The 24,849-nt window shown below is 37.9% G+C and overlaps 1 protein-coding gene across 2 annotated transcripts in view; it reads left to right on the top strand.

Annotated features, from left to right (window-relative positions):
• Positions 1 to 24,849, top strand: part of PPP2R3A (protein phosphatase 2 regulatory subunit B''alpha) — a 226,699-nt gene that overhangs the window by 103,781 nt on the left and 98,069 nt on the right. For both annotated transcript variants that reach the window (XM_024131901.3, XM_028489482.2), the window contains 2 exons: positions 1,395 to 1,498; positions 7,562 to 7,664. In XM_024131901.3, the coding sequence (XP_023987669.1) occupies positions 1,395 to 1,498; positions 7,562 to 7,664 (207 nt within the window). The remainder of the gene's footprint in view (positions 1 to 1,394; positions 1,499 to 7,561; positions 7,665 to 24,849) is intronic.

The following is a 24,849-nucleotide window of genomic DNA, read 5'->3' as shown; positions in this document are numbered from 1 at the left end:
AAGCTTTGTACCTTGGCAGTCATAATTTATACAATAAACAAAATCCATTTATTTGCTAAGCAACACCTTTCCCTCATTCTTGACCTCAGTGGAGGTATTTGACCTCTGGACTTAAGAAATCTTAAATTCCATCCTGCTTGCAGAATATGCTTTAGTGGCCCTGGCAGAGCAATCTCTTATTTCTGCCCTGTACTTACCTCCCTTGGCCTGAATCTCAGCATCCATATCCTCATCTCTGACAGGAACCCAGCAGCCCTGGGCATTCTCTCAGCATAACTGATCTCAGATGAGGTACTATGCAGGCTTCTGTGGGGATCCCCCATGCACTGAAGCCTCACATCAGTAGCAGCTTCACTTCAACCTAATGTGGGTTCACATCCAGTCATCTGTCAGAGGGGAAGCTTCCCTTTGTAGAATAAGGCTCAACAGATCCTATATCTAATATGAATAATAAGAATATCTTTATCCAATGACAAGATGTGACTCTTTGAAGAGCTTCAGATTTGGGAATACATTTTATGTGTATAAACAAAATTGGGATCATTTAGAGACTATTTCTCCACTAATATTTAGATATTATTACTTGGAAGAATTTTCCCTCTAGAAAAAAGGCAGGTTAATTTGGTACAGACTGTCTCTTATAAATAAGAGTATAAGAATAATTTTTCTTAATTGAAAGAAAGAGCTTTTTTATTGAGGAGAAAAAAATCATTATCTTTCAGGGTATTGTATTTTAGTTCTTTCTAAGGCTTTTATAATATATAGTCGTTTGTGGTATCTTCTAAATAAATAATAGCATTTTAATTTTTGCCTTTCAGCTTTCACCTGAATTGTATCCATTTAAATAGATTTATAGCTGTTTTCTTGAACAGTCCAGGCTTTTCTGGTTCTTTTTGCACCTGGGGCTTAATAACACAATAAGCAAAGGAGAGAGAGGGAGAGAGGTGATAGAGTGGATTGACACCAAGTGAGTGAGCAATAAAGGTGGCTGTGTTTTCCTGCCATAGGAGGGAAGGGCATACACAACCATGATGTTCAGTCACTTCTTTTTTTTTTCTAAAGGTAGAAAATATATGATGTTTCTTTCCCCTAACCTGAAAAAGCAACCAGTCTCTCTCACTTCCTACCACTCTTACATCACTATAAATGCACTTGAAGAAAAGGCAAATAGATTTTCATTTTCTTCATTAAACATGTCATCTTCTTATTTTGTTTCCCCTCTGTCTTGCTGAATCTACCCCAGCTGATGTATCTGCCTCTGCCCCAGTTTTGCTCCTCCAAGGGCCCTTCTGTCCACTGTGGCATGAAGGGTAAAAGCCACAAAGGCCCTTTCTTTGGCCATGTCATCTCTTCACTGCCCCTTGGCTTACACTGTATTTGTGTTTTATTTGCAGGTCTGTGGCTGTCCTCTTTATTGGAAAACCCCCATGTTCAGGGCTGCAGGGGGAGAGAGGACAGGATTTGTGTCAGCCCAGTCATTCATTGCCATGTGGAGAAAGTAAGTATGAGAGCAGTTACTCTGGGGCTGGGCAAGGAATTGTCCGGCCCTCATGACATGCTTCATAAAAGTCACTTATTTTACTCATTTATTAATTTTCCCCTTATCCTTTGTTTCAACAAGTAAAATTCAATGATTCACAACTTTTTATGCCCACACACAAATTCTTTCCCTAAGCCTTTATCTTACATGTCTCTAATCAGTAAAACAGATCTTCAGAAATACTTCTTTAATAACTATTTGGTAGTTTCTTAGTTTCACTTGTTAACAGTTTGAGTCTTAGGATTTGACTCTTGCAGCAGTGACATAAATGCTCCCTTAAGGGGAGCAAACCACACATGTCACATGCTTCCATTCTCATGTGATCAAATTTAGAATTGTATGTAGTTGATTTCTTAAAAATAGCTGAATTCTAGTAGATTTTAGTTAAGGAACAAAGGAAAAACTTTTTTTCAAAAAGCTTTTTGAAAGCTCCAGTTAAGGAACAAAGGAATAGTACATCTATCAAGATACTCCTGGATTTTAACATCCTGACAAGTTTTCTTGAATTCAAATCCAACTTTCTTCTCTCTTTTATTTTTTTCTCCCTTCTTTCTTCTTTAGAAGTTATTTCTTGATATATTTATAAATTTAAGAGACTGTTATAGCATGCCCCTGCTACCTCTTTTAACTGATCAGCCTTCTTTAAATATGCTCTTCTCATCTTTTCTGGGCTAGATACCCTTCCTGATGAACTATCGGGAAATGCTGTTCACGTGATGTCACTATCATCATCATCATTATTTAAAATCAACATGTAATAGCAGCAAAATTCAGCTTACAGATTCTTCTGATTCTTTCATGCCACCTCAAAGCCCTTAGTAGTATAATGCTTGAGAACATAATAGGTGATTAATAACTGTATTCTTATTTTAAAAAATCTAGCAGCAAGTTGAGTTCACCAGGTTCTTCTTGCATTACAATAGAACTGAAGTAATCAGGGGATATAAGACTACCAGTTAATGGGCTTCTTTTAAAGAATGACATCAAAGCTAAAAGTTATAAATGCTTCATGTTTTCCAGGTGAATTTTAGTCATTTTGTTACAGGGAATAGTTCTAAGTTGTTCAAATACCAAGGACTAGAATGGCCCTAGGACTAGAACCACTCCTCATACACCAGCAGGATGACCCTCCAAAGTCAGGGCCATGGTCACCATTCCACCTCTCCTATAGCAAATAGGAAACAGCTAGATAAAAATCTTAAAAAAAATTTTTGTGTGTGCAGTCGTAAAAGAAGAATTCCTTCGAGTCTGGAATTAGCAAAAAAAGCACTAATTAGGAGTAAACCAGTAAAAGAATTGGCATTTGCCATTCTGGCTGTCTCTGGCACCCTAGACCCTGAGGGAAGAAAATAGAGCCAAGGGCCTGAACAATAGCGGGGGTCAGCTTGGATTCCCTCGCCTTTCCCTAGCAGTAAAGCCAGGACTTCAGCTGGGTGGTCTGCTTGTCTATTATTAATTATTATTGTTGTTATTAGAAATCAGTGTATAACAGTAGCAGAATTGAAGATCTTGAAATGTGTAGATGTTCTAGCTTTCATTCATCTAGCTTCTCTCCCCCTGGTAGGTGCCAGGCCCTGAAAAATGCCTCAGGTGGAGTGTGAACAAGGGATAGAAAGAATAGGGATGTTACACAGCTCTTGTCCTGGGTATCTTCAGCCATTGAGTTCAGCATTGTTGGCAAAAGCCATCTAACAATCTGGGAAAGCAGCAAGAAGTGAGTTATTATTTCAGAGAAAGTGTTGAAGAAGCTGGGAGATTGAAAAGGGGGGAGGAGTAGTTCATTCTATAAAAAATTAGAGCCAGAGAGAAGAACTATAACTACTTACATTCTAAGTTATTTTGAATATGCTAGGACGCTGTGTTTGTGAGCCTGAGGCTGACTATCAAAGAAAAACTAGTAATCAACTTGTTTATCGGCAGTTAACTGCATAATATTAAGGAAAGTAACAGCCAGTTTTTTTGTCTTAGTCTTCATGTCACCGGGATAGGGTGGACATTTCTGTTGGTGGACAGAGCAGCAGCACCTGCAACAGCTATATTCCTTTATGAAGATGAATCATTTTCATTTTATCTCTAAGGAAAAGAGATTATTTCTGCAAAGGCAAAAGGCAAAGAGACTTGAAGCACAAGTCTTCATTTTCAGTTACTACAGGAAACTGCTTATGACGTTATACAGCATGAGCAACTGTCCCTGTCTTTTTTCATTAAAAAAATTAAAAAAAATATTCTGTGAACAGATAACTGATGTCTCTGTATCAAAGCTTTATTTTCTGGCCATATACTATGACGACTGGAGCGCCCTCTAGCGGGAGCTCCTTTCTCAGCACTTAAAATGCCTTTTAAAAACCAGGGTGCTTTAAAGGAGACTCAAGTATGGCTATTTTGGGAGACAAAGCAACTAAGCAGGATGGTTTGAATTACCACACTGACCTTAAAGAAGACATGTGTTTATTTTTATAATTTTTTACAAATTGTACCCTTTGCATAAAGTGACTTGGGTCCAAGTATAGTATATAAAACTTTCAAGTACAAAAAAATAACTGGCAGGACTTCCCTGGTGGCACAGTGGTTAAGAATCTGCCTGCCAGTGCAGGGGACATGGGTTCGATCCCTGGCCTGAGAAAATCCCACATGCCGCGGAGCAACTAAGCCCATGCGCCACAACTACTGAGCCTGCGCTTTAGAGCCCGCAAGCCACAACTACTGAGCCAATGCACCACAACTACTGAAAGCCCGTGTGCCCTACAGCCCGCACGCCGCAACTACTGAAGCCCGTACGCTCTAGGGCCCGCGTGACACAACTACTGAGGCCCACATGCCTAGAGCCCATACTCCACAACAAGAAAAGCCACCGCAAGGAGAAGCCTGTGCACCACAACGAAGAATACAACCCCCGCTCACCGCAACTAGAGAAAGCCCGCGTGCAGCCAAAAAATAAATTTTAAAAAATTAAAAAAATAATAACTGGCAGATAATGACACAGAATTAAAACATATTGGCATATACATACACATGCTGACTTGCTCCAATAATAGGCTCTATATAATTTGGGGGGAAAAGTCAAATACAAAAGTTAAGAGCAAAACGGGAAATAGTTTGCCTCCCATCCCAGTGTTTATGGGGTGGAGGCTTCTGAGCCCTCTTCTGAGTAGTTTGAGCATGAACACCTTAACAGGCTCTTGTTCCCCTGCCTCTGCTCCCCTTCCCTTCCCTGCTGCCCATTTCATATCTGTACTTTGACATCTGTTTCTCTTGCAGTCAAGACATTTTTAGGGGAAAGGCATTGCTCCACAGCTTTTCTTTTTGAGTTCCCAGTTTACCAGCTTTGTGACAGAGCTCCTCTTACACAGAGTCAGTAATATTGTCCCAGCTTTTTTATGCTTTACTTCCTCTTACCTTTTCATGTCAAAGTGTCATTTTTCCACTAACAAAACAATATTTCATCCTAAGAGCTCTGGAAGATAGTTTAGAATAGCTATGTTTACCTTCTTTCTCCAGCTTTCACGACTTTTTAAAATTTCTTTCTCTCCTGCCTTATAGAGTTCACCAGCCACTAGCATTGGCTGAGAATCAGAATTCACCTTTTCTCTCTGATTCATGCTTCTGATAGCAAAAGGCCATACGTGATTTGACGTTTCCCTCTTAGAGAATCTCTCCTCTGTCGATGTCTGTGCAGTTTTTACTTAATGGTGCTAATATACCTCACTGCCTTTTTGTTGTGATCATCCCACCCATTTCCTTATCCTAAGAGGTGATTCCCATCAACGCCTATTTCACTAATCTTTTTCTGAAATGTATATTTACTTAACTTTGGGGGTCCTGAGCATGCTGAAGAATGATAAGGAAAATAAATATAAAGATCATTCTATGGCTTTAATAATCACAAATGAAGTCAGTTAAGGGTATATCTGTTAGATCACAAACATTTTTTGAGAATCTTCAATGTGAAAGTCACTATGTCTAGTGTTAAGGGAAAAAAAGAGCTATAACTTTGCCTGCCCTTTAGGTGCTAGAGAAATAAAAGAAAGTTCGTGGTACAATGGTGTATGTAATACATACAAATTAAATAGTACAAAGATCAGTAAGGGATTTAGTTGTCAGAGAAGGCTTTTTGAAAGAGGTAGTTTATTAGCTGGACCTTAAAGAATAGCCAGCGTTACAGATAGCAAAGTTGGGAGAGGTGGTATTCTAGGAGAGTAAAACAGCATGAGAAATGGCACCGAGGCAAGAATGCACACAGCACGCTCAGAGAAGAGTGGGTCAGGCCAGCTGCCCGGAGTGGACGTTTCATTTAGCAAAGTGGTGAGATAGGCAGACTCTAGCCTAATTAAAGGGGGCCTTAAATGCCTAACTTAGACATCTAGACTTACTCATATAAGTGGTAGAAAACTGTTGAACATTTTTGGAAAAGGGAATTATATAATCAAAGAATGTTTTAGAATGATGAATTGTCCATGATGTGAGGTTGGATGGACACTGAAGCCTGTTATGACCCTCTTCCCTTCTAAAAGTCTCAGCATGAAGTAATAAGGCCCTGGACTTGATGGTAAAACAGAAATAGGAAGGAAGGAATGGTTGTCTAAAATGTTTTGAGGAAATATTCCTCAGGACTCTAGTATTCCCATCCCAAATTCCAAGCACCTAGTGGTCTAAGATAGAAACCTGGGAGCCATCATGGACTTCCCCCCCTTGTACCCCTCCACACCTATCAACCACCATTTCCTTTCAGTTGAACCATATTTGCCCCTTTCTCTTCATCTCCCACTGCCAGTATCCATGCTCAGGCCCTTGGAAAGATTTCTGCTTGATATTTACGAAAAACACATCTGATCATGTCACAGTCCAAGTTAAAATTCTTCTGCGAGTAGGCAAAAGTCCAGGCTTCTTGACCTAACATAAAAGGGCCTCCAGGGTCCAATCCTACATGCTCATGTCCCCTTCCCTTACCCCCCCACCCCCAGTGCTTGAAGCTGCTCAAATAATCTGTGCAGTCTCACACCAGGTCTTTGTACATGCAACCCTCTTGATCTGCAACAGTCTGCTTTCCTACTTCACAACTCTTCAGGGAATTTCACTGGTCCTCCTGTGTCTTTCTATGACACCCTGAGTTTATTACTTCTGTAATAAGATTATACAGGCATATAATCTTATTGGTGTAGCTCTTTCACTAGACTGTAAGCTCCTTACAGGGCACAAAACTATGTCTTATTTTCTTTGTATTTCAAGTATTCACAAGGCCAGACAGTATCTGGCACACAATTAGCATTCAATAAATGATTAAGGAAGAAAAGCAAGAAAGGTTGGAAATTAATTGGATGTGGAGAATAAGGAAGAGAAACAAGTTTAAAATGACTTCAAATTTCAAGCCCAGATAACTTGGAGTGGTACCACCATTAACAAAAATAGACATCCATGACTTTGAGAGGAAGATTTTAAATTTGGTTTTCACTATTTTGACTTTTCTGTCAGAGTATAGCATCCAGATGGAAATGTCCAGCAATTAGTTGGATGTGAGCAATTCTTAGAACTTGAAGATTTAATAGGGCCTTCATTTTCTTCTTAAGCCTGGTCCTTCAAAGTCTAATTTCAAAAGCCCCCTATCAGGTTAGTCCTGAATATGTCTGCCACCCTGGACAAGCAGAAGTTCATGTCTTTTGTGGTATGTAGTGGTTCATCAGATGTGTTCCCTCCTAGTGGGCAGCTCTGGAGTTCTGGTTCCAGATGCCCTGAGCTAACCTGAACAGACATTCTCCTTCAAGTGTATTTTTACATGCATTAGTTCAGTTGACTCTGTGGTCTCAGAAGCATTCTACAAAAATAATGTACCGTCTTGTTGTTGAGCTTTTATTAAGATGGCCCTTTGACAAAATCAAGAGCATGGAAAATTTTCCTTTTTTTTAATTACTGAAAAGAGAGCACTTGATCTAAACGGCCTTCAGATCAGACTGAAATTACCAACTATTGATGTTGTAGTCATTGTTCATAGTAGCCAGTCTTCCTAAGCAATTGTTTCTTTTCTAGGTTGCTGAGTAACCATCATGATGATGCCTCTAAGTTTATCTGTCTTCTTGCAAAGCCCAGCTGCAGCTATCTAGAACAGGATGATTTTATTCCTTTACTTCAGGTAATTTTCATTTCCTTTTAAAAATGGGTTTTATTTGAGTTTCAGAGGCTTTTAAAATTTTGTCAACTGAGATATACAAATTTAGAGGTCAGATTTCTAGACGAGTTGTTTCCAAGCTTGTTTTAGCAGCAAAATCCTTTTGTTTAGAGAATATTAACACTGATAATAGTATAAACAGACAATAGTATGAAACAGATAAAACAGGACTACTCCCACGGAAGCAGAAGAGAGAGGGCCTTACTCAGCCTCTCCTCTTGCCCACCCACAGCAGTCATAGAAGCACCTTCTGAAACCAGGCAATTGTCCTAGTCGAGTAGACCTTTGTTAAGGTTAAAGAGAAAGAGATCTCCAACAGAAAGAGCCCACTTGGGGATATTTATATCCAGGCCTTCTGATGAGAATCAATTGCATGCCAATACTGGATCTGTTTTTATTATAGCATTCTTCATAGCCTGATACATTGCTTGTTAATATTCTTAATTTCATATTTAAATATTACATTTTTCTAAGTAGTTCACAAATTACTTGAAGCTGAGACCTGCCTTTCATTTCTGTTGAATGCACATCGTTTTTTTAGTTTGTTCTAGTAAATCTTTGTTTACTGTTAGTTAGGATACCTAAAGAAGGGCAGAAAGATGCATTAATGTAGTGCATGTTTTTTTTAAGTTGTATTCGTGGCTATCATCTTTTTTTAATAGATTTTTGTTGAATTGCAACATACATACACAAAAAGACACACTAATCACAGTGCATCAATTAATTTTCACAATGTGAGCACATCTGTGTAACTAGCACCCAGATGAATAACCAAAAATTACCAGTACCCCCAAAGCTCTTCATGCTCCCTCCCAGTCACTGCTGCCCTAGGGGAACCACTATCCTGACTTCTAACACTGTATGACATAGATTTCTAGTTGTTGGAACAGTTTTACATGTTCAGAAAATGAAGTTTGGTTGTAATTTATTTTGTGTGCAGGGTTTTTGAGCTTGTCTTAATTTGCATGATAGCCTTGACTATCCTTAGACTCATCTGCTACATGTTTTTGTACCCCTTTAAAAAGTGTTCATGGGAATGAGGATTGTTAATAGTTTCTTACATTTAATCAAGTTCGTCATACATAATATCCAATATTATGTGTTCCTATTTATGTTTTGTGAAAGTTCTCCAGCCAACCCTCACCCTCACCAGCTCAATCCATTCGCAGCCGTGCTCTGTCTCCTACAAACTGCATCTTTTTGGCCCCCTTCCCCTAATAGCTTCTGGTTGGGTCTGGCAGATGGATAGCACCGCCAGGAGGTGGGAGGGCAGAAAAGAAAGAAATTAGCATTTCTTCCCAACTCTTTGCTTCAGCACAGTAACTGTATTTCTCTATAATACAGCTTCTGCTGGATGGCCGCTTCTCCACAGTTGTAGTGCCTACTGGGCTCCTGTAGCTCTGTTCCTCCCCTTGTCCCTTTGGCCCTAGGGATTTTAACAATATCTTTCTGTTGCTCATCCCTGGTGCCTTCCACTCCCTTGTTTGTTCCCTTAACCTCCCCACGACTCTACACATAATTGCTTCATGAAAGGTTCATATGGGTGAATTCTTTTTCCTGTGGGGACCTACCTTGACTGAGTTTTATCAGAAGCTTTAATAAAAGCTTTGACAGGAATATAAATTAAGCTGTATCAAGAGAATTATGAACAGACAACAAAATTATGAGTTAGTGGACATTTTTACTTCCTTCCCTTAAATGTAAGGAGAAGTTTTATTTTCATATAAGAAGTGGACGTATGGAGTCTTCTGGTAAAAGGTGACAGACTGATACATTCTCCTCCCATTCTTTTCCAAACTCCTCCAGTTAAAATATAGATATTTAAAAGGAATAAACCCATGAAAGTTAATGGAATGGCATAGAGGAACAGAGGAGGAAAAAAATCAGTATACAAGATACATAGTATTCCTTGAAGATAGAAAGCAGAAGCAGGCTAAGGAGACCACAGCCCAGAACGAGGGGCTGTGTATGGGCTGCAGGGAGAAGTGAGCTACTCTGTTCCACTCTGCTCATTAGGATCCCAGAAAGGCTGTAAACTTGGAGTTGGCAGAGCTGATGAGAAGTATTAGATATGGGGGGAATCATTGAAGGCTGATATACAGAGCAGTTGACCAGGTGACTCCTTACCTGGTTCCCAAATGTAAAGTGCAGCCTGACAAATTAACAAAACAAACAATAGAGCATGTTAAGACAAATTCCAGTAGAGGAACATCCTAGATAGTGTCTGGCCAGTACTCATCAAAACTGTCAAGATCGTCAGAAAGAAGGGAAGTCTGAAAAACTGTCTTAGCCGGAAGGAGCATAAGGAGGCACAACAGCTAAATGTAATATGAGATCCTAGAACAGAAAAAAATACATTAGGTAACAACTAAGGAAATGTGAATTAAGTATGGCCTTGAATAATAGTAATAATAATGTATCAATATTGGCTTATTAATTATAGCAAATGCTAATGTAAGATGTTAATAATTAGGGACCTGGGTGCAGATATATGGGAACTTTATACTGTCTTCGCAGTTTTTCTGTAAGGCTAAAACTGTTCTAAAAAGGCATCTTTAAAAAATAATTACTATATTCAGGGAGATTATATAAAACAAGAATAGATGCTGACACAAGAAAGAGCTGTTTGAATTTTAAAACGTAAGTGCCAAAATTTTAAATTTCAACATAAGGCCTGGAAACTAAAGTTAAGGATCTCTCTGGCACACACAAACTCACAGATGGGGGAGAAAGAGAGAGAAGAGAAGACATAAAGGACCAATTCAAGAATTTCAACATCTAACTAACTGGAATCTGAGGAAGAAAGAAGAGAAAAAAAGGAGAGAAGGAAATCATCAAAGAAATAATATAGAGTCATCAAGGAAGTAATACAGGATGGAGAGAATTGGAAAGACTGGAGTGATAGGATGGGTCCAGAGAGCAGGAACCCAGTGGGATTCCTTGGGATTCCTGTTTCCTTTCTTGGGGGACTACAACATGCCTGTGTAACCATCATCTGATCAAAAACAGAATGTGACCCTCCCATCCCAGCCTCTCATGTTCTGTCCAGTCACTGCCCACAGAACCAGAATATACAGAATATAAATCTTCTGGTTGAGAGGAGCCTCTGAGTGCCAAACACAATGAATAAAAAAAAGACATACATAAACAAGTCCTCTTGAATTTTAGAAAACCACTGGAATCCCCCAGAGAGAAAAACCAGGTCACCTTAATAAGAATAAGAATCGGGGTGGTATTAGATTCTCATTGGCAACTCTGGGGAAATGGATTTGAATTCAGATTTCTACATCCTGCCAAGCTATCAATCGGATATGAGGTTAGAATAAAGTCATTTCAAAATTCAGAAAGTTTATCTCCTGTTTTCTTAGAGAGTTACGGGAATATATTCTACAGCAAATTAAGTAAACCAAAAAGGAGAAATGCATGAGATCCAGGAAACAGTGGATTCGATCCAGAGAAGCAGTGAAATAAAGTCCCAGGTTGGCAACTGAAGAACAGCCAGTCCAGAGTAGAGAAGGTGGAGGATTTCTCTGGAAAGGGAGGTAGAAGGGGATAGTTGTTACATGTGAGAACAGGGAAACTGGAGAGTATGATGAAGATGCAGCATTGTGTATCAACAAGCTAAAGAAAAGCAATTAGAAACTCCTTGAAAAATGAAAAAACTGTGTAAGACAGTCATGTATAAACACGAAGCAAACTGAAATGTGACATGATTATAAACAACTGATGGAGGGTAAGAAAAGGAAGTTCATCTAACCTCAATGCCTGGAACATTCTCCTTTGAATGACCCCAAGGGACATGATGTTGGACCAATAAGAAATGAAATGCATTCCTTATATGCTGCTTAACTTAGCATTCAACAGTATTTATATAGTCAAAATGTCATACAATATTTTAATGTATAACACCTAAAGTCACCCTATGGGTTAACTGTAGAAAATTTTATTATGGTAGCAGAACAGTATTTAAACAACCTGAACAATGTAAAAGTCAAAATATTGCCAACAAAATGTGAAGGAGAAAAAGAGGGAGAAGAGAAAATAAGGGTAGGGGTGCTATAATCATCATCCTATGTAAAAGGAAATTAAGGCACTAAGATGAATGGAGTGAAAATTAAATGTATAAATAGGTTATTTGCAGTTTACAAAGATAACCAATACAAGAACTAAAAATCATAACCTCAAATATTGGATAAGGTGAGTAAAGTGGGACAGTTTAAATGAGCTAAATACTCATCTTCCCTAGCGAAGAATAATAGATATTGTCTAAAGTTGATAGAGCTATAAAGAAAAGTAATTGTAGGGACTTCACTGGTGGTGCAGTGGTTGAGAACCCACCTGCCAACGCAGGGGACACGGGCTTGAGCCCTGGTCCGGGAAGATCCCACATGCTGTGGAGCACCTAAGCCCATGTGCCACAACTACTGAGCCTGTGCTCTAGAGCCCACGAGCCACAACTACTGAGCCTGCGTGCCACAACCACTGAAGCCCACATGCCTAGAGCCTGTGCTCCGCAACAAGAGAAGCTACTGCAATGAGAAGCCCACACACTGCAATGAAGAGTAACCCCCACTCTCCGCAACTAGAGAAAACCTGAGTGCAGCAATGAAGACCCAACAGAAACAAAAATAAATTAATTTTTAAAAATAAATTAATTTTAAAAAGTGATGCCTATTAAAAAGTAATTGTAACATGGTATTTAGTTATACTTAAATAATAATTAAATTTTATGTTTATAGAGGTAAGCAGCAAAAGAAATAAAAATATAAATGATTCAAAAGAAGTGGGGCTAAAGGTGCATGGATTGGGTAGGTTGGTAGAATGGTTCTTCCATCATAAGTTCTTATATACTCCTTGATTTTATACCATGTGTATATGTAATTTCTCTTATTTTTATTATGGAGAATTTTGAGCATATACAAATGCAGGCAGAGTGATCTACTGAACCCCCATGTACCTATCACGCACCCCCAATAATGATCAGAAACCAAAGAGATAGAGAATTTAAAAAACAGTAGCACTTTCAGTAAGTTGAAATCTTGGTATGGGGAAAACATTAACAAAATAGACCACCAGTTAACTAATTTCATCAAGAAAAAGGAGAAAGAACTAATAGACAAAATAAGAAATGACAAGGAGGAACAGAAGAAATTTTTCAAAAATCATAAAAGACTATTTTGCAGGCCTCAAATTTATTTGGAAATAAATTTGAAAACCTAGCTGAAATGGAAAATTTCCTAGGAAAATACATCTGACCAAAATTGACCCCATTTTATTTATTTATTTATTTATTTTTGGCTGTGTTGGGTCCTCATTGCTGTGCACGGGCCTTCTCCAGTTGCAGCGAGTGGGGGCCACTCCTCGCTGCAGTGTTAGGGCTCCTCATTGCGGTGGCCTCTCCTGTCACGGAGCACAGGCTCTAGGTGCACGGGCTTCAGTGGTTGTGGTGCATTGGCTCAGCAGTTGTGGCTCATGGGCTGTAGAGCGCAGGCTCAGTAGTTGTGGCGCATGGGCCCAGCTGCTCCGCGGCATGTAGGATCCTCCCGGACCAGGGCTTGAACCCATCTCCCCTGCATTAGCAGGCGGACTCTCAACCACTGCGCCACCAGGGAAACCCGACCCCATTTTATTTAGAAAGCTTAACAAAGTAGTTTCCTTAGAAGAAGTAGAGATCTTTATTAAGGAACTACCCCACAAAAAGCACCAGGCCCAGGTAGTTTCACAAGGAAATTCTACAAAACCCTCAAAGACTAGATAGTCCTAATGCTTAATAAATTATTCCAGAGAATTGAAAAGGAAGGAAAACTCTATAGCTCCTTCTATGAAACAACTGATACATAAACCAGGTACAGACAGTACAAAAAAGAAAATTGCAAATGAATATAATTCATGATTAATAATAAAAAGTAATAAATAAAATATTAAACAGATTCATACAACCTGGTGGGATTTATTCCAGGAAGTCAAGATTGCTTCAGTATTAGGATCTTTTTTAATATCACATGTTGTATCTAAGAAAAAAATTATGATTGTCTGAATAGATGCTGAAATAACTTTGGACAAAATTTAATACCCATTCATTAAAAAATGCTCAAGAAAGTAGGTATTTGAGATACTTTCTTAACATGATTATAATATATATACCTAGTGCTAAAGCCAGTATAGAAAAACATTAGAGGCATTTCCATTAAGATCAGAGACAGGGCAAGGATGTCACAATATCCATTACTGTTCAGCATTGTACTAGAGTAATTATATTGTACAGGAGGAAACAATTAGAGGCCTAAGAATGGTTGAAGAAGTAAAGTATTCATAGATGACGTGACAGTAAACCTGGAAACCCAAGGAATCAGTGATAAAACTCAAAACAATAAAATAATTCAGTAAAATAGTAGGAAATATAATTAACATATACAATCACCAGATCTTCCATTTCTGACCAAAATGGAGTAACTGGGACTGGATTTGCCTTCTCACCCAAAACAACAAAAAACGTCAGGCAAGAAATACAAAATAATGGTTTTCAAGGTGCCAGACATCTGGCAACAAAAGATAGTGATTCCTGAGAAACAGTAAACAAAGTGATCCTTATGATTGCCCTTGAGAGAGTTTCCAAGCCACAGTGTGTTGATGGGGACCCTAGGCAGAGTTCAGTGAACTCCCTGAGTTTAGGAGACAGAGCTGAGAATCTAGAAGGACCAAAGTAGCTAGAATTCTTGTGACAGAGCACCAAAGAGGAAAGAAATGCACAGAGAGAAAACTCCAGAGAGCTTCAGAACTCCTCCATGAGTATTCATCAGAGGTACTGATCAGCAGATATATGTGAGGAAAGTAACCAAAGCTGAAGAAAGAGCTACCCCAAATTAGAGGGAACAGTACCCATAAGTCACACAGGGCCAACCAAGAATAATATCTGTCTCTACCAGCCAGACTGGAAAACCTCATAATACATGGCACTTTAGGTAGAGTAGTCATAGGAGTCTTGCCTCAGTAGTGGGGAATAATTAGCCCTAAATTAGATAGCACTCAGTCCTGTCTAACAGATCTGAAAAGCAAGATCTAGAAGGATGAAAGGGTTTTTCAAAGTAACTTAACAGCATCCCAGAACATAAAATATTTATTCTATTCAGAACTTGAGAATATAAGAATATAAAAATATCCAGCACTCAAAAAGGTAAAATTCAAAATGGCTGGCAACATCAGGCATGCAAAGAAACAAGAATACAATTGATGATTAGGAGAAAAATCGATCAATTGAAACTGACTCAGAACTGACACAGATGTTAAAATTAGCAGACAAGTATATTAAAACAGATATCAAAAACTGAATACTTTTTTAAAGACCCAAATTGAACTCATAGAGATGAAAACTAAGGTGTCTGGGGTGAAAAATATACCAGATTAGATTAACAGCAGATTAAACATTGCAAATTAAATGACTAGTGAACTTGAAGACATAGAATAGAAACTATCCAAAATGAGACATGGAGACATAAAAAAAGAAAGAAAAATGAAAAGAGCATCAGTGAGCTGTGGGGCCTAACTTCAAGCAACTTAACATACTTATAAATGGAAGAGAGGATATTGTTAAATAAAGAATTTGTCAGGTCTTAGTCGCAGGTTCCTAGGACAGAACTTCTAAAGCCTCGGAATTTCCCGAATCATGAGTGTCTTTGTTTTTCATGGTGGGCTCCTGGGACCATGCCTGAGTTTATACTAATGAGGTGACTCATCGTGGGCCCCTATATAGTTCCAGAATGAGGGCTTCCCATGCCAGAAAGGCCGACCATGTGATTAGAAGTTGAGACTTTCAGCCAGGTGATATCAGCCTGACCTCCAAAGAGGCAGGGAGCCTGGAGATTGAATTCAGTCGTGTGGCCAATGATTCAATCAATCATGTCTGCATAATGAAACCCAATTAAAAAGTCTGGACACTGAAGCACAATTGAGCTCCCCCTGGTTAATGATACACAGCAACGTGCTAGGAGGGTGACACGTCTTGAGGACACAGAAGCTCCACATTTTAGACCTTCCCAGACCTTGCCCTGTGCATCTCTTATTTGGCTGGTTCTTGTTTGTATCCTTTATAATAGAATAGTAATCATAATATATTACTGTCCCCAGTTCTGTGGGTCATTTGGGCAAGTTGTTGAACCTCAGGGGATAATGGAAACCCCCAAATTCATGGCCAGTTAGTCAGAAGTATGGGTAGCCTGGGAACCCCAGAGTTATGGCTGGTGTCTGAAGTGAGAGGAGTCTTGTGGGGGACTGTGCCCTTAACCTGTGAAATCTACACTAACTCTGCATAGTTAGTGCTGAAATTGCATTCCAGGGGGACAGAAAATTATTTGAAGAGATAATGGCCCAGAATTTTCTGTACTTGGTAAAGAACTATAAACCCATGAAACTAAGATGCTCAATAAGCCCAAAGCACAAGAAACACAAATCTATGCTAGGGCACATCATAATAAAGTGGCTTAAAACCAGTAATAAAAAGAAACTTTGAAAAGTAGCTAGAGAAGGTAGTCACATTTCATAGAGTGGAACAAAGATAAAGATGACAGCGGATTTTGTGTTGGAAAAGTCCAAGCCAGAAGACAGAGGAGCAACATCTTTAAAGTACTGAAAGAAAAGAACTATCAACCTTGAATACTATACACAGTGAAAATACCATTCAAAAATGAAGGTGAATTAAAGATTTTTTTGGACATAGAAAAGCTCAAAGAATTCATCACCAGCAGAAATACACTACAAGAGATGTGTTTTGTTTGTTTTTTATTTGTTTGTTTGTTTTAAAAGTTGTTTAGGCAAGGAAGAAAGTAATACCAGATGGAAATGCAAATCTACACAAAGGAATGAACTCCAGAAGTGGTAACTACATGTATGTGATTTTTTATTATTCACATCTCTTTAGAAGAAAAGTAACTCTTTAAATGAAACTATCAGCAATGCATTATGGTGTTTCTAACATATGTTTAAGTACAATTTGACAACAATAGCATAAAGACTGGGAGAAGAGAAGTGGAAGTATATTGTTATGGTTTGCATATATATCCATGAAGTTGTATAACATCTCTTGAAAGTAGATTGTAGTAAATTAAAGATGTATGCTGTAACCTCTGATGCACCTCTAAAATAAGAGTTAAAGCTAATAAGCCAAAAAAGGAAATGAAATGAAAGAATTATAAAGAACACTCAGTTAACACAAAAGGAGGCAGAAAAGGAAGAAAAAAAAAGGAACAAAGAATGGATGGGACAAATAGCAAGATGATAGATTTAAACTTAACCATATCAGTAGTCACATTACATATAAGTGGTGTGAATACCCCCAAAAGCAAATATTAGACAAAAAACCAAGACCCAAATATAGTATGTTGCCTGAAAGAAATATAAAGACACAAATAGGTTAAAAGTAAAAGGAGGGAAATATATATATACCATGCTAATGTTAATCAAAAGAAAGCTCTTACAGAAATGCAAATCAAAACTACAGTGAGGTATCACCTCATACCAGTCAGAATGGCTATTATCAAAAAGTCTACAAATAACAAATGCTGGAGAGGGTGTGGAGAAAAGGGAACCCTTCTACACTGTTGGTGGGAATGTAGATTGGTGCAGCCACTGTGGAACACAGTATAGAGGTTCCTTAAGAAACTAAAAATAGAGCTACCATATGATCCAGCAATCCCACTCCTGGGCACATATCCAGACAAGACGAAAACCCTAACTTGAAAAGATACATGCACCCCAGTGTTCGTAGCAGCACTATTTACAATAGCCAAGACATGGAAGCAACCTAAATGTCCATCAATAGATGAATGGATAAAGGAGATGTATATAATGGAATATTACTCAGCCATAAAAAAGAATGAAATAATGCCATTTGCAGCAACATAGATGGACCTAGAGACTATCACACTAAATGAAGTAAGTCAGACAAAGACAAATATCATATGCTATCACTTATATGTGGAGTCTAAAAAAATGATACAAATGAACTTATTTACAAAACAGAAACAGACTCATGGGCATAGAAAACAAACTTATGGTTACCAAAGGGGGAAAGGAGGTGGGGGTGGGGGGGGAGAATAAATTCGGACCTTGGGGTTAACAGATGTACACTACTCTATATAAAATAGATGCACAACAAGGACCTACTATATAGCACAGGGAACTATATTCAGTATCTTCTAATAACCTATAATGGAAAACAATCCGAAAAAGTATATATGTATAAAATAAGTAGCAAGGATATACTGTATAGCACAGAGAATTATAGCCATTATCTTATACTACCTATAGTGTAGTATAATCTGCAAAAATACTGAATCACTATGCTGTACACTTGAAACTAACATAATATTGTAAATCAACTATACTTCAATAAAAAATTAAATGAAAAAAATAACTGATTCAAATTTGTAAAATAAATATCTATATTCCAAACGATAAATAAGTAAAATACAGGACTAATTCCATAAGGGACATACAGTTAGTAGACAAACAGTGGGAAAATGTTAATTCTCACTAGATATCAAAGAAATGTAAATGAAAGCAGTCTGAAGATGACAATTTACACATCCTAAAAGAACCCCCCAAAAAAGTTGAATGTTTATATCCAGTGATGGTGAAGTTGCCCAGAAATTGACTCATATATTCTTACAGCCATATTGTTCCCACCCTTTAGCCAGAAATGTTACCACTAAGAACTTAAGAAAACAACAATTTGGCAAAAGCAGAAAGGTCCCTCCTCATCCTCCTGACTTCTAAATGTTGGAACTCCCACAGCTGAGCCCTTTAACACCTTCTCTTTTCCATCCACATTCACTGTTTGGAGGATCTCACCTATATACCCAGACCTCTCTCCTCATGGATCTCCAGGAAGAAAGCAGACCCCAGCAGAGATTTTCCTGGGGGTGGTGTTTGGGGGATTTTTTAGGCACTTCAAGGGCTCTGAACTCAGTCAGAAGGGGCCGTGAAGACAGGAGGGGCCAGAGAGACCCCTAAAGCAAGCTTCTTCATAATATTACTCCCTTACGTTGTTAATAACCAAATGTCCCAGACTTTATCTGATGGGTAGTAAGAATGAGGTCCCCAGGAATTCCCTCATTGCAGTAGCCCTTAGCTCTCCTGCAGGCCACCAGATCTCAGCTGCCCTTGACCACTGCCTCCAAGTCTGTGAGAATTATTTTTGTGAGGTAGCCCATTCATATTTTGACTTCCTCACTGAAGCCCATGTAGGAGAGCAAAATTTGCCACCCCAAAATGTCTCTTTGGCATGTAGATTATTTCAGGCTGAAAACAAAGCCCAAAAGACTCAGGAAAAAACTTTGACCTTCTCCCTAATTGCCTAAAAAAATTTAGATAGAGGGCCTGTTCCTGGAACAGAGCTATCAGCAGAGATCTCCGCAAAGAATATAGGCTATGTATGGTGGGGGAAACTGGTCAGGGCCTGGAAATCAGAGTCCATTCTGTGTCTATTGTCTCTGTGTAGCCCAGCGAACATTTGTTTTTCAAACATTTGCTTTTTCATCTTCATGTGAATTGCCTTCCTCCTCTTTGAAGTCCCAAACCACTACCCCCAACATCCACTTGTGTCTATAGCTGAAGATGGTATTTAAGGTAAGGGCTTTGGCCATTTTGGCTAGTTACTCAGTTTTCCTGGGTCTCTCCCATGTATACACATTTAACTTCTGTTTAATTTTTCCCCTGTTTAAAAAAAAAAAAAAAACTCTTACAAATAAATGGAAAGACATTCCATGTTCATGGATTGAAAGACTTACTATTTTTAAATACCCATACTATCCAAAGCAATCTATAGATTGATGCAATCTCTATCAAAATCCCAATGGTCCCATTCCCCCATTCCCTGGCAACTACCATTTCTGTTATCTGCTTCTCTGAGTTTGACTATTTTAGATACCTCATATAAGTGGAATCATGGAGACGTTGTTCATTGGGTATAAAGTTTCAGTTATCCAAGACAAATAAGTTCTAGAGATCTGCTGTACAACATAGCACCTATCATTAACAATACTGTATTGTGCACTTAAAATTTTGTTATAAGGTAGATCTCATGTTAAGTATCCTTACCAAAAAACAAACAAAAGAAACAAAAAAAGAAGCAGCACAGGGAAAGTGTTGGAGATGAAGTATATGTCTATTACCTTGATTGTACTGATCGTTTCCTAGCTGTATGCATGTGTCCAAACTCATCAAATTGTGTATATTAAATAGGTGCAGTTTCTGTATATCAGTTATACCTCAATAAATTTGTTTAAAAATACCAATGGTATTTTTTGCAGAAATAGAAAAAACAATTCTAAAATTCATATGGAATTTTTAGGACTTGGAGTAGCCAAAACAATCCTGAGAAAGGAGAACAAAGCTGGAAGCCTCACACTTTATGACTTCAAAACATATTACAAAGATACAGCAATCAAAACAGGATGGTACTGGCATAAACACAGATATACAGACCAATGAAACAGAATAGAGAACCCAGAAATAAATTCTTGCTTATATGGTCAAATGATCTTCAACATGGGTGCCAAGAATAATAATGGGGAAACAATAGTCCCCAACAAATGGAGCTGGGAAAACTGGATATCCACATGCAAAGGAAAGAAGTTAGAACGTATCTTACACCATATAGAAAAATTAACTCAAAATGGATTAAAGACCTAAACATAAGACCTGAAACTATAAAACTCCTAGAAGAAGACATAGACGAAACTTCACGATATTAGATTTGACCATGATTTTATGGATATGACACCAAAAGCACAGGCAACAAAAGCAAAAATAGACAAATGGGATTATATCAAACTTTAAGCCTTCACAGCAAAGAAACAGCACAGTGAAAGGCAACCTACAGAATGGAAAAATATTTGCAAACATATCTGATGAGGTTACTATCCAGACTATATAAAGAACTCCTGTGACTCAATAACAACAACAACAAACAACCTGAATTTAAAATGGACAAAGGACTTGAGTAGATATTTCTCTAAAGAAGATAAAACGTCTAATAAGCATATGAAAAGATGTTCAACATCATTAAATAAGCAGGGGAATGCAAAGCAAAACCACAATGAGATACCACCTCACACCCATTAGGATGGTTACTTTTTTTTTTTTAAGTTTTGGTAAGGATGTGGAGAAATTGGAATACTGGTAGGAATGTAAAATGGTACAGCCACTATGGAAAGCAATATGGAAGTTCCATATGATCAGCAATACTACTCCTGGGTGTACATCCAAAAGAATTGAAAACAGAATCTCAAAGAGATATTAGTACACTCACGTTGATAGCAGCATTATTCACAATAGCCAAGAGGTGGAAGTAACATAAATGTCCATCAGTGGATGAATGGATAAAGAAAATGTGGTATATACATGGAATGGAATACTGTTCACCTTTTTTTAAAAGGGAAATTCTGTCACATGCAGCAACATAGATAAACATTGAGAACATTATGCTAAGGGAAATAAGCCAGTCACAAAAAGACGTATACTGCATGACTCCACTTATATGAGGTATCTAAAGTGGTCAAATTCATACAGATAGGAAGAAGAATGGTGGGTGCCAGTGGCTGAGGGAGGGTGAGGTAAGGATTCATTGTGTGATGAGTGTAGAGTTTTAGTTGTCCGGGATTGAGTGGGTGGGGAGTGGGGGGAATCTGGAGATCTGTTGCCCAACAATGTGCAAGTGGTTGACAATATTGTACTGTATGCGTGGAAATTGTTGGGAGGATGAATCTTATGTATTTTTTTGCCACAAAAAGAAAAGAAAAGGCAGGGTGGCTATATTAATGTCAGACAAAAGTAGTTTTTAGAGAAAATAGTGTTGCTAAGGAATGATAAAGGGATCAATTTATCAAGAGGATATAATCATTCTAAATGTTTACACACCTAATAACAGACCTTCAAAATCCATGAATCAATATCCGATAGAACTGCAAGGATAAATCCACAATTATAGTGGTAGATTTCCACATGCTTCTCTGAATAATGAATAGAACAAGTAGAGAGAAAATCAATAAGGATATAGAACACTTAAACAAGACTATCAACCAACCTGCCCTAATTAACATTTGTATTACACTTCACCCAACAACAGCAGAATACACATTCCTTTATTTTTTTCCCTGAAATCTTGATATATTTTATTATATTTTTCCCCACATGTTATCTTTTCTACTTTATATTGAAAACCAGAAAGGGTATTAGGAATCTGAGTAAGAAGGTATGGGTTCACACATACCTTTGTCATACAGCATACACATTCCTTTAACATGTACACAGAATATTTACCAAAATAGACCACATTCTGGGCCATAGAACAAATCTCAACAAATTTTAAATATTCAGCTCACAGAAATGTTCTCTGACCATAATGGAATTAAATTAGAAATAATAACAGATCTGTGAAAAATTCCTAAATATTTGATAACTAAATAACCTATGGGTCAGAGAAGAAGAAATCAAAAGGAAAATTAGGAAGTATTTCAAAATGAATGAAAATGAAAATACAACATATCAAAATTTATGGGATTCTGCTAAAGCTGTATTTATTTATTTTTTTTACTTCCTATTGTATTTTTTTGAATTTAAAAATTTTTTTTATACAGCAGGTTCTTATTAGTTATCTATTTTATACCTATTACTGTATATATGTCAATCCCAATCTCCCAATTCATCCTACTCACCCACCCCCACGCTTCCCCCCCTTGGTGTCCATAAGTCTGTTCTCTACATCTGTGTCTCTATTTCTGCCTTGCAAACCAGTTCAACTGTACCATTTTTCTAGATTTCACATATATGCATTAATATACGATATTTGTTTTTCTCTTTCGGACTTCACTCTGTATGACAGTCTATAGGTCCATCCACATCTCTACAAATGACCCAATTTCATTCCTTTTTATGGCTGAGTAATATTCCATTGTATATTTGTACCACATCTTCTTTATCCTTTCGTCTGTCGATGGGCATTTGTGTTGCTTCCATGACCTGGCTATTGTAAATAGTGCTGCAGTGAACACTGGGGTGCATGTGTCTTTTTGAATTATGGTTTTCTCTGGGTATATGCCCAGTAGTGGGATTGCTGGGTCATATGGTAGCTCTATTTTTAGTTTTTTAAGGCACCTCTCTACTGTGTTCCACAGTGGCTGTATCAATTTACATTCCACCAGCCGTGCAGGAGGGTTCCCTTTTCTCCACACCCTCTCCAGCATTTGTTGTTTGTAGATTTTCTGATGATGCCCATTCTAACTGGTGTGGTGATACCTCAGTGTAGTTTTGATTTTCATTTCTCTAATAATTAGTGATGTTGAGCAGTTTTTCATGTGCCTCTTGGCCATCTGTATGTCTTCTTTGGAGAAATGTCTATTTAGGTCTTCTGCCCATTTTTGAATTGGGTTGTTTGTTTTTTTAATATTGAGCTGCATGAGCTGTTTATATATTTTGGGGATTGATCCCTTGTCTGTTGATTCGTTTGCAAATATTTTCTCCCATTCTCAGGGTTTTCTTTTCATCTTGTTTACAGTTTCCTTTGCTGTGCAAAAGCTTTTAGGTTTCATTAGGTCCCATTTATTTATTTTTGTTTTTATTTCCATTACTGTATGAGGTGGGTCAAAAAAGATCTGGCTGTGATTTATGTCAGAGTGTTCTTCCTATGATTTCCTCTAAGCGTTTTATGGTGTCCAGTCTTACATTTAGGTCTTTAACCCATTTTGAGTTTCTTTTTGTGTATGGTGTTAGGGAGTGTTCTAATTTCATTCTTTTACATGTAGCTATCCAGTTTTCCCAGCACCACTTATTGAAGAGACTGTTTTTTCTCCAAGGCAAGGTATCCTTGCCTCCTTGTCATACGTTAGTTGACCATAGGTGCATGGGTTTATCTCTGGGCTTTCTATGCTGTTCCATTGATCTATTTTTCTGTTTTTGTGCCAGTACCATATTGTCTTGATTACTGTAGCTTTGTAGTGTAGTCTGAAGCCATGGAGTCTGATTCCTCCAGCTCCGTTTTTTGCCCTCAAGATTGCTTTGGCTATTCGGGGTTTTTTGTGTCACCATACAAATTTTAAGATTTTTTTGTTCTAGTTCTGTAAAAAATGTCATTGGTAATTTGATAGAGATTGCATTGAATCTGTAGATTGCTTTGGGTAGTATAATCATTTTCACAGTATTGATTCTTCCAATCCAGGAACATGGTATATCTCTCCATCTGTCTGTGTCATCTTTGATTTCTTTCATCAGTGTCTTATAGTTTTCTGAGTACAGGTCTTCTACCTCCTTAGGGAGGTTCATACCTAGGTATTTTATTCTTTTTGTTGCAATAGTGAATGGGATTGTTTCCTTAATTTCTCCTTCTGATCTTTCATTGTTAGTGTATAGGAATGCAAGAGATTTCTGTGCATTCATTTTGTATCCTGCAACTTTACGAGATTCATTGATTAGCTCTAGTAGTTATCTGGTGGCATCTTTAGGATTATCTATGTATTGTATCATATCATCGGCATGATAGTTTTACTATCATGTAAGAGTGACAGTTTTACTTTTTCTTTTCCAATTTGTATTCCTTTTATTTCTTTTTCGTCTCTGATTGCTGTGGCTAGGACTTCCAAAACTATGTTGAATAATAGTGGTGAGAGTGGACAGCCTTGTCTTGCTCCTGATGTTAGAGGAAATGCTTTCAGTTTTTCACCATTGAGAATGATGTTTGCTGTGAGTTTGTCATATATGGCCTTTATTATGTTGAGGTAGGTTCCCTCTTATGCCCTCTTTCTGGAGAGTTTTTATCATAAATGGGTGTTGAATTTTGTCAAAAGCTTTTTCTGGATCTATTGAGATGATCATATTGTTTTTATTCTTCAATTTGTTAATATGGTGTATCACATTGATTGACTGGCGTATATTGAAGAATCCTTGTATCCCTGGGATAAATCCCACTTGATCATGGTGTATGATCCTTTTAATGTGTTGTTGGATTCTGTTTGCGAGTATTTTGTTGAGGAGTTTTGCATCTATATTCATCAGTGATATTGGTCTGCAGTTTTCTTTTTTTGTAGTATCTTTGTCTGGTTTTGGTATCAGGGTGATGGTGGCCTTATAGAATGAGTTTGGGAGTGTTCCTTCCTTTGCA

This window comes from Physeter macrocephalus, chromosome 1, assembly GCF_002837175.3.
Source record: "Physeter macrocephalus isolate SW-GA chromosome 1, ASM283717v5, whole genome shotgun sequence".
NCBI lineage: Eukaryota > Metazoa > Chordata > Mammalia > Artiodactyla > Physeteridae > Physeter > Physeter macrocephalus.
Note: the sequence above shows the minus strand (reverse complement) of the source record. Positions and strands in the feature narration are given on the sequence as shown.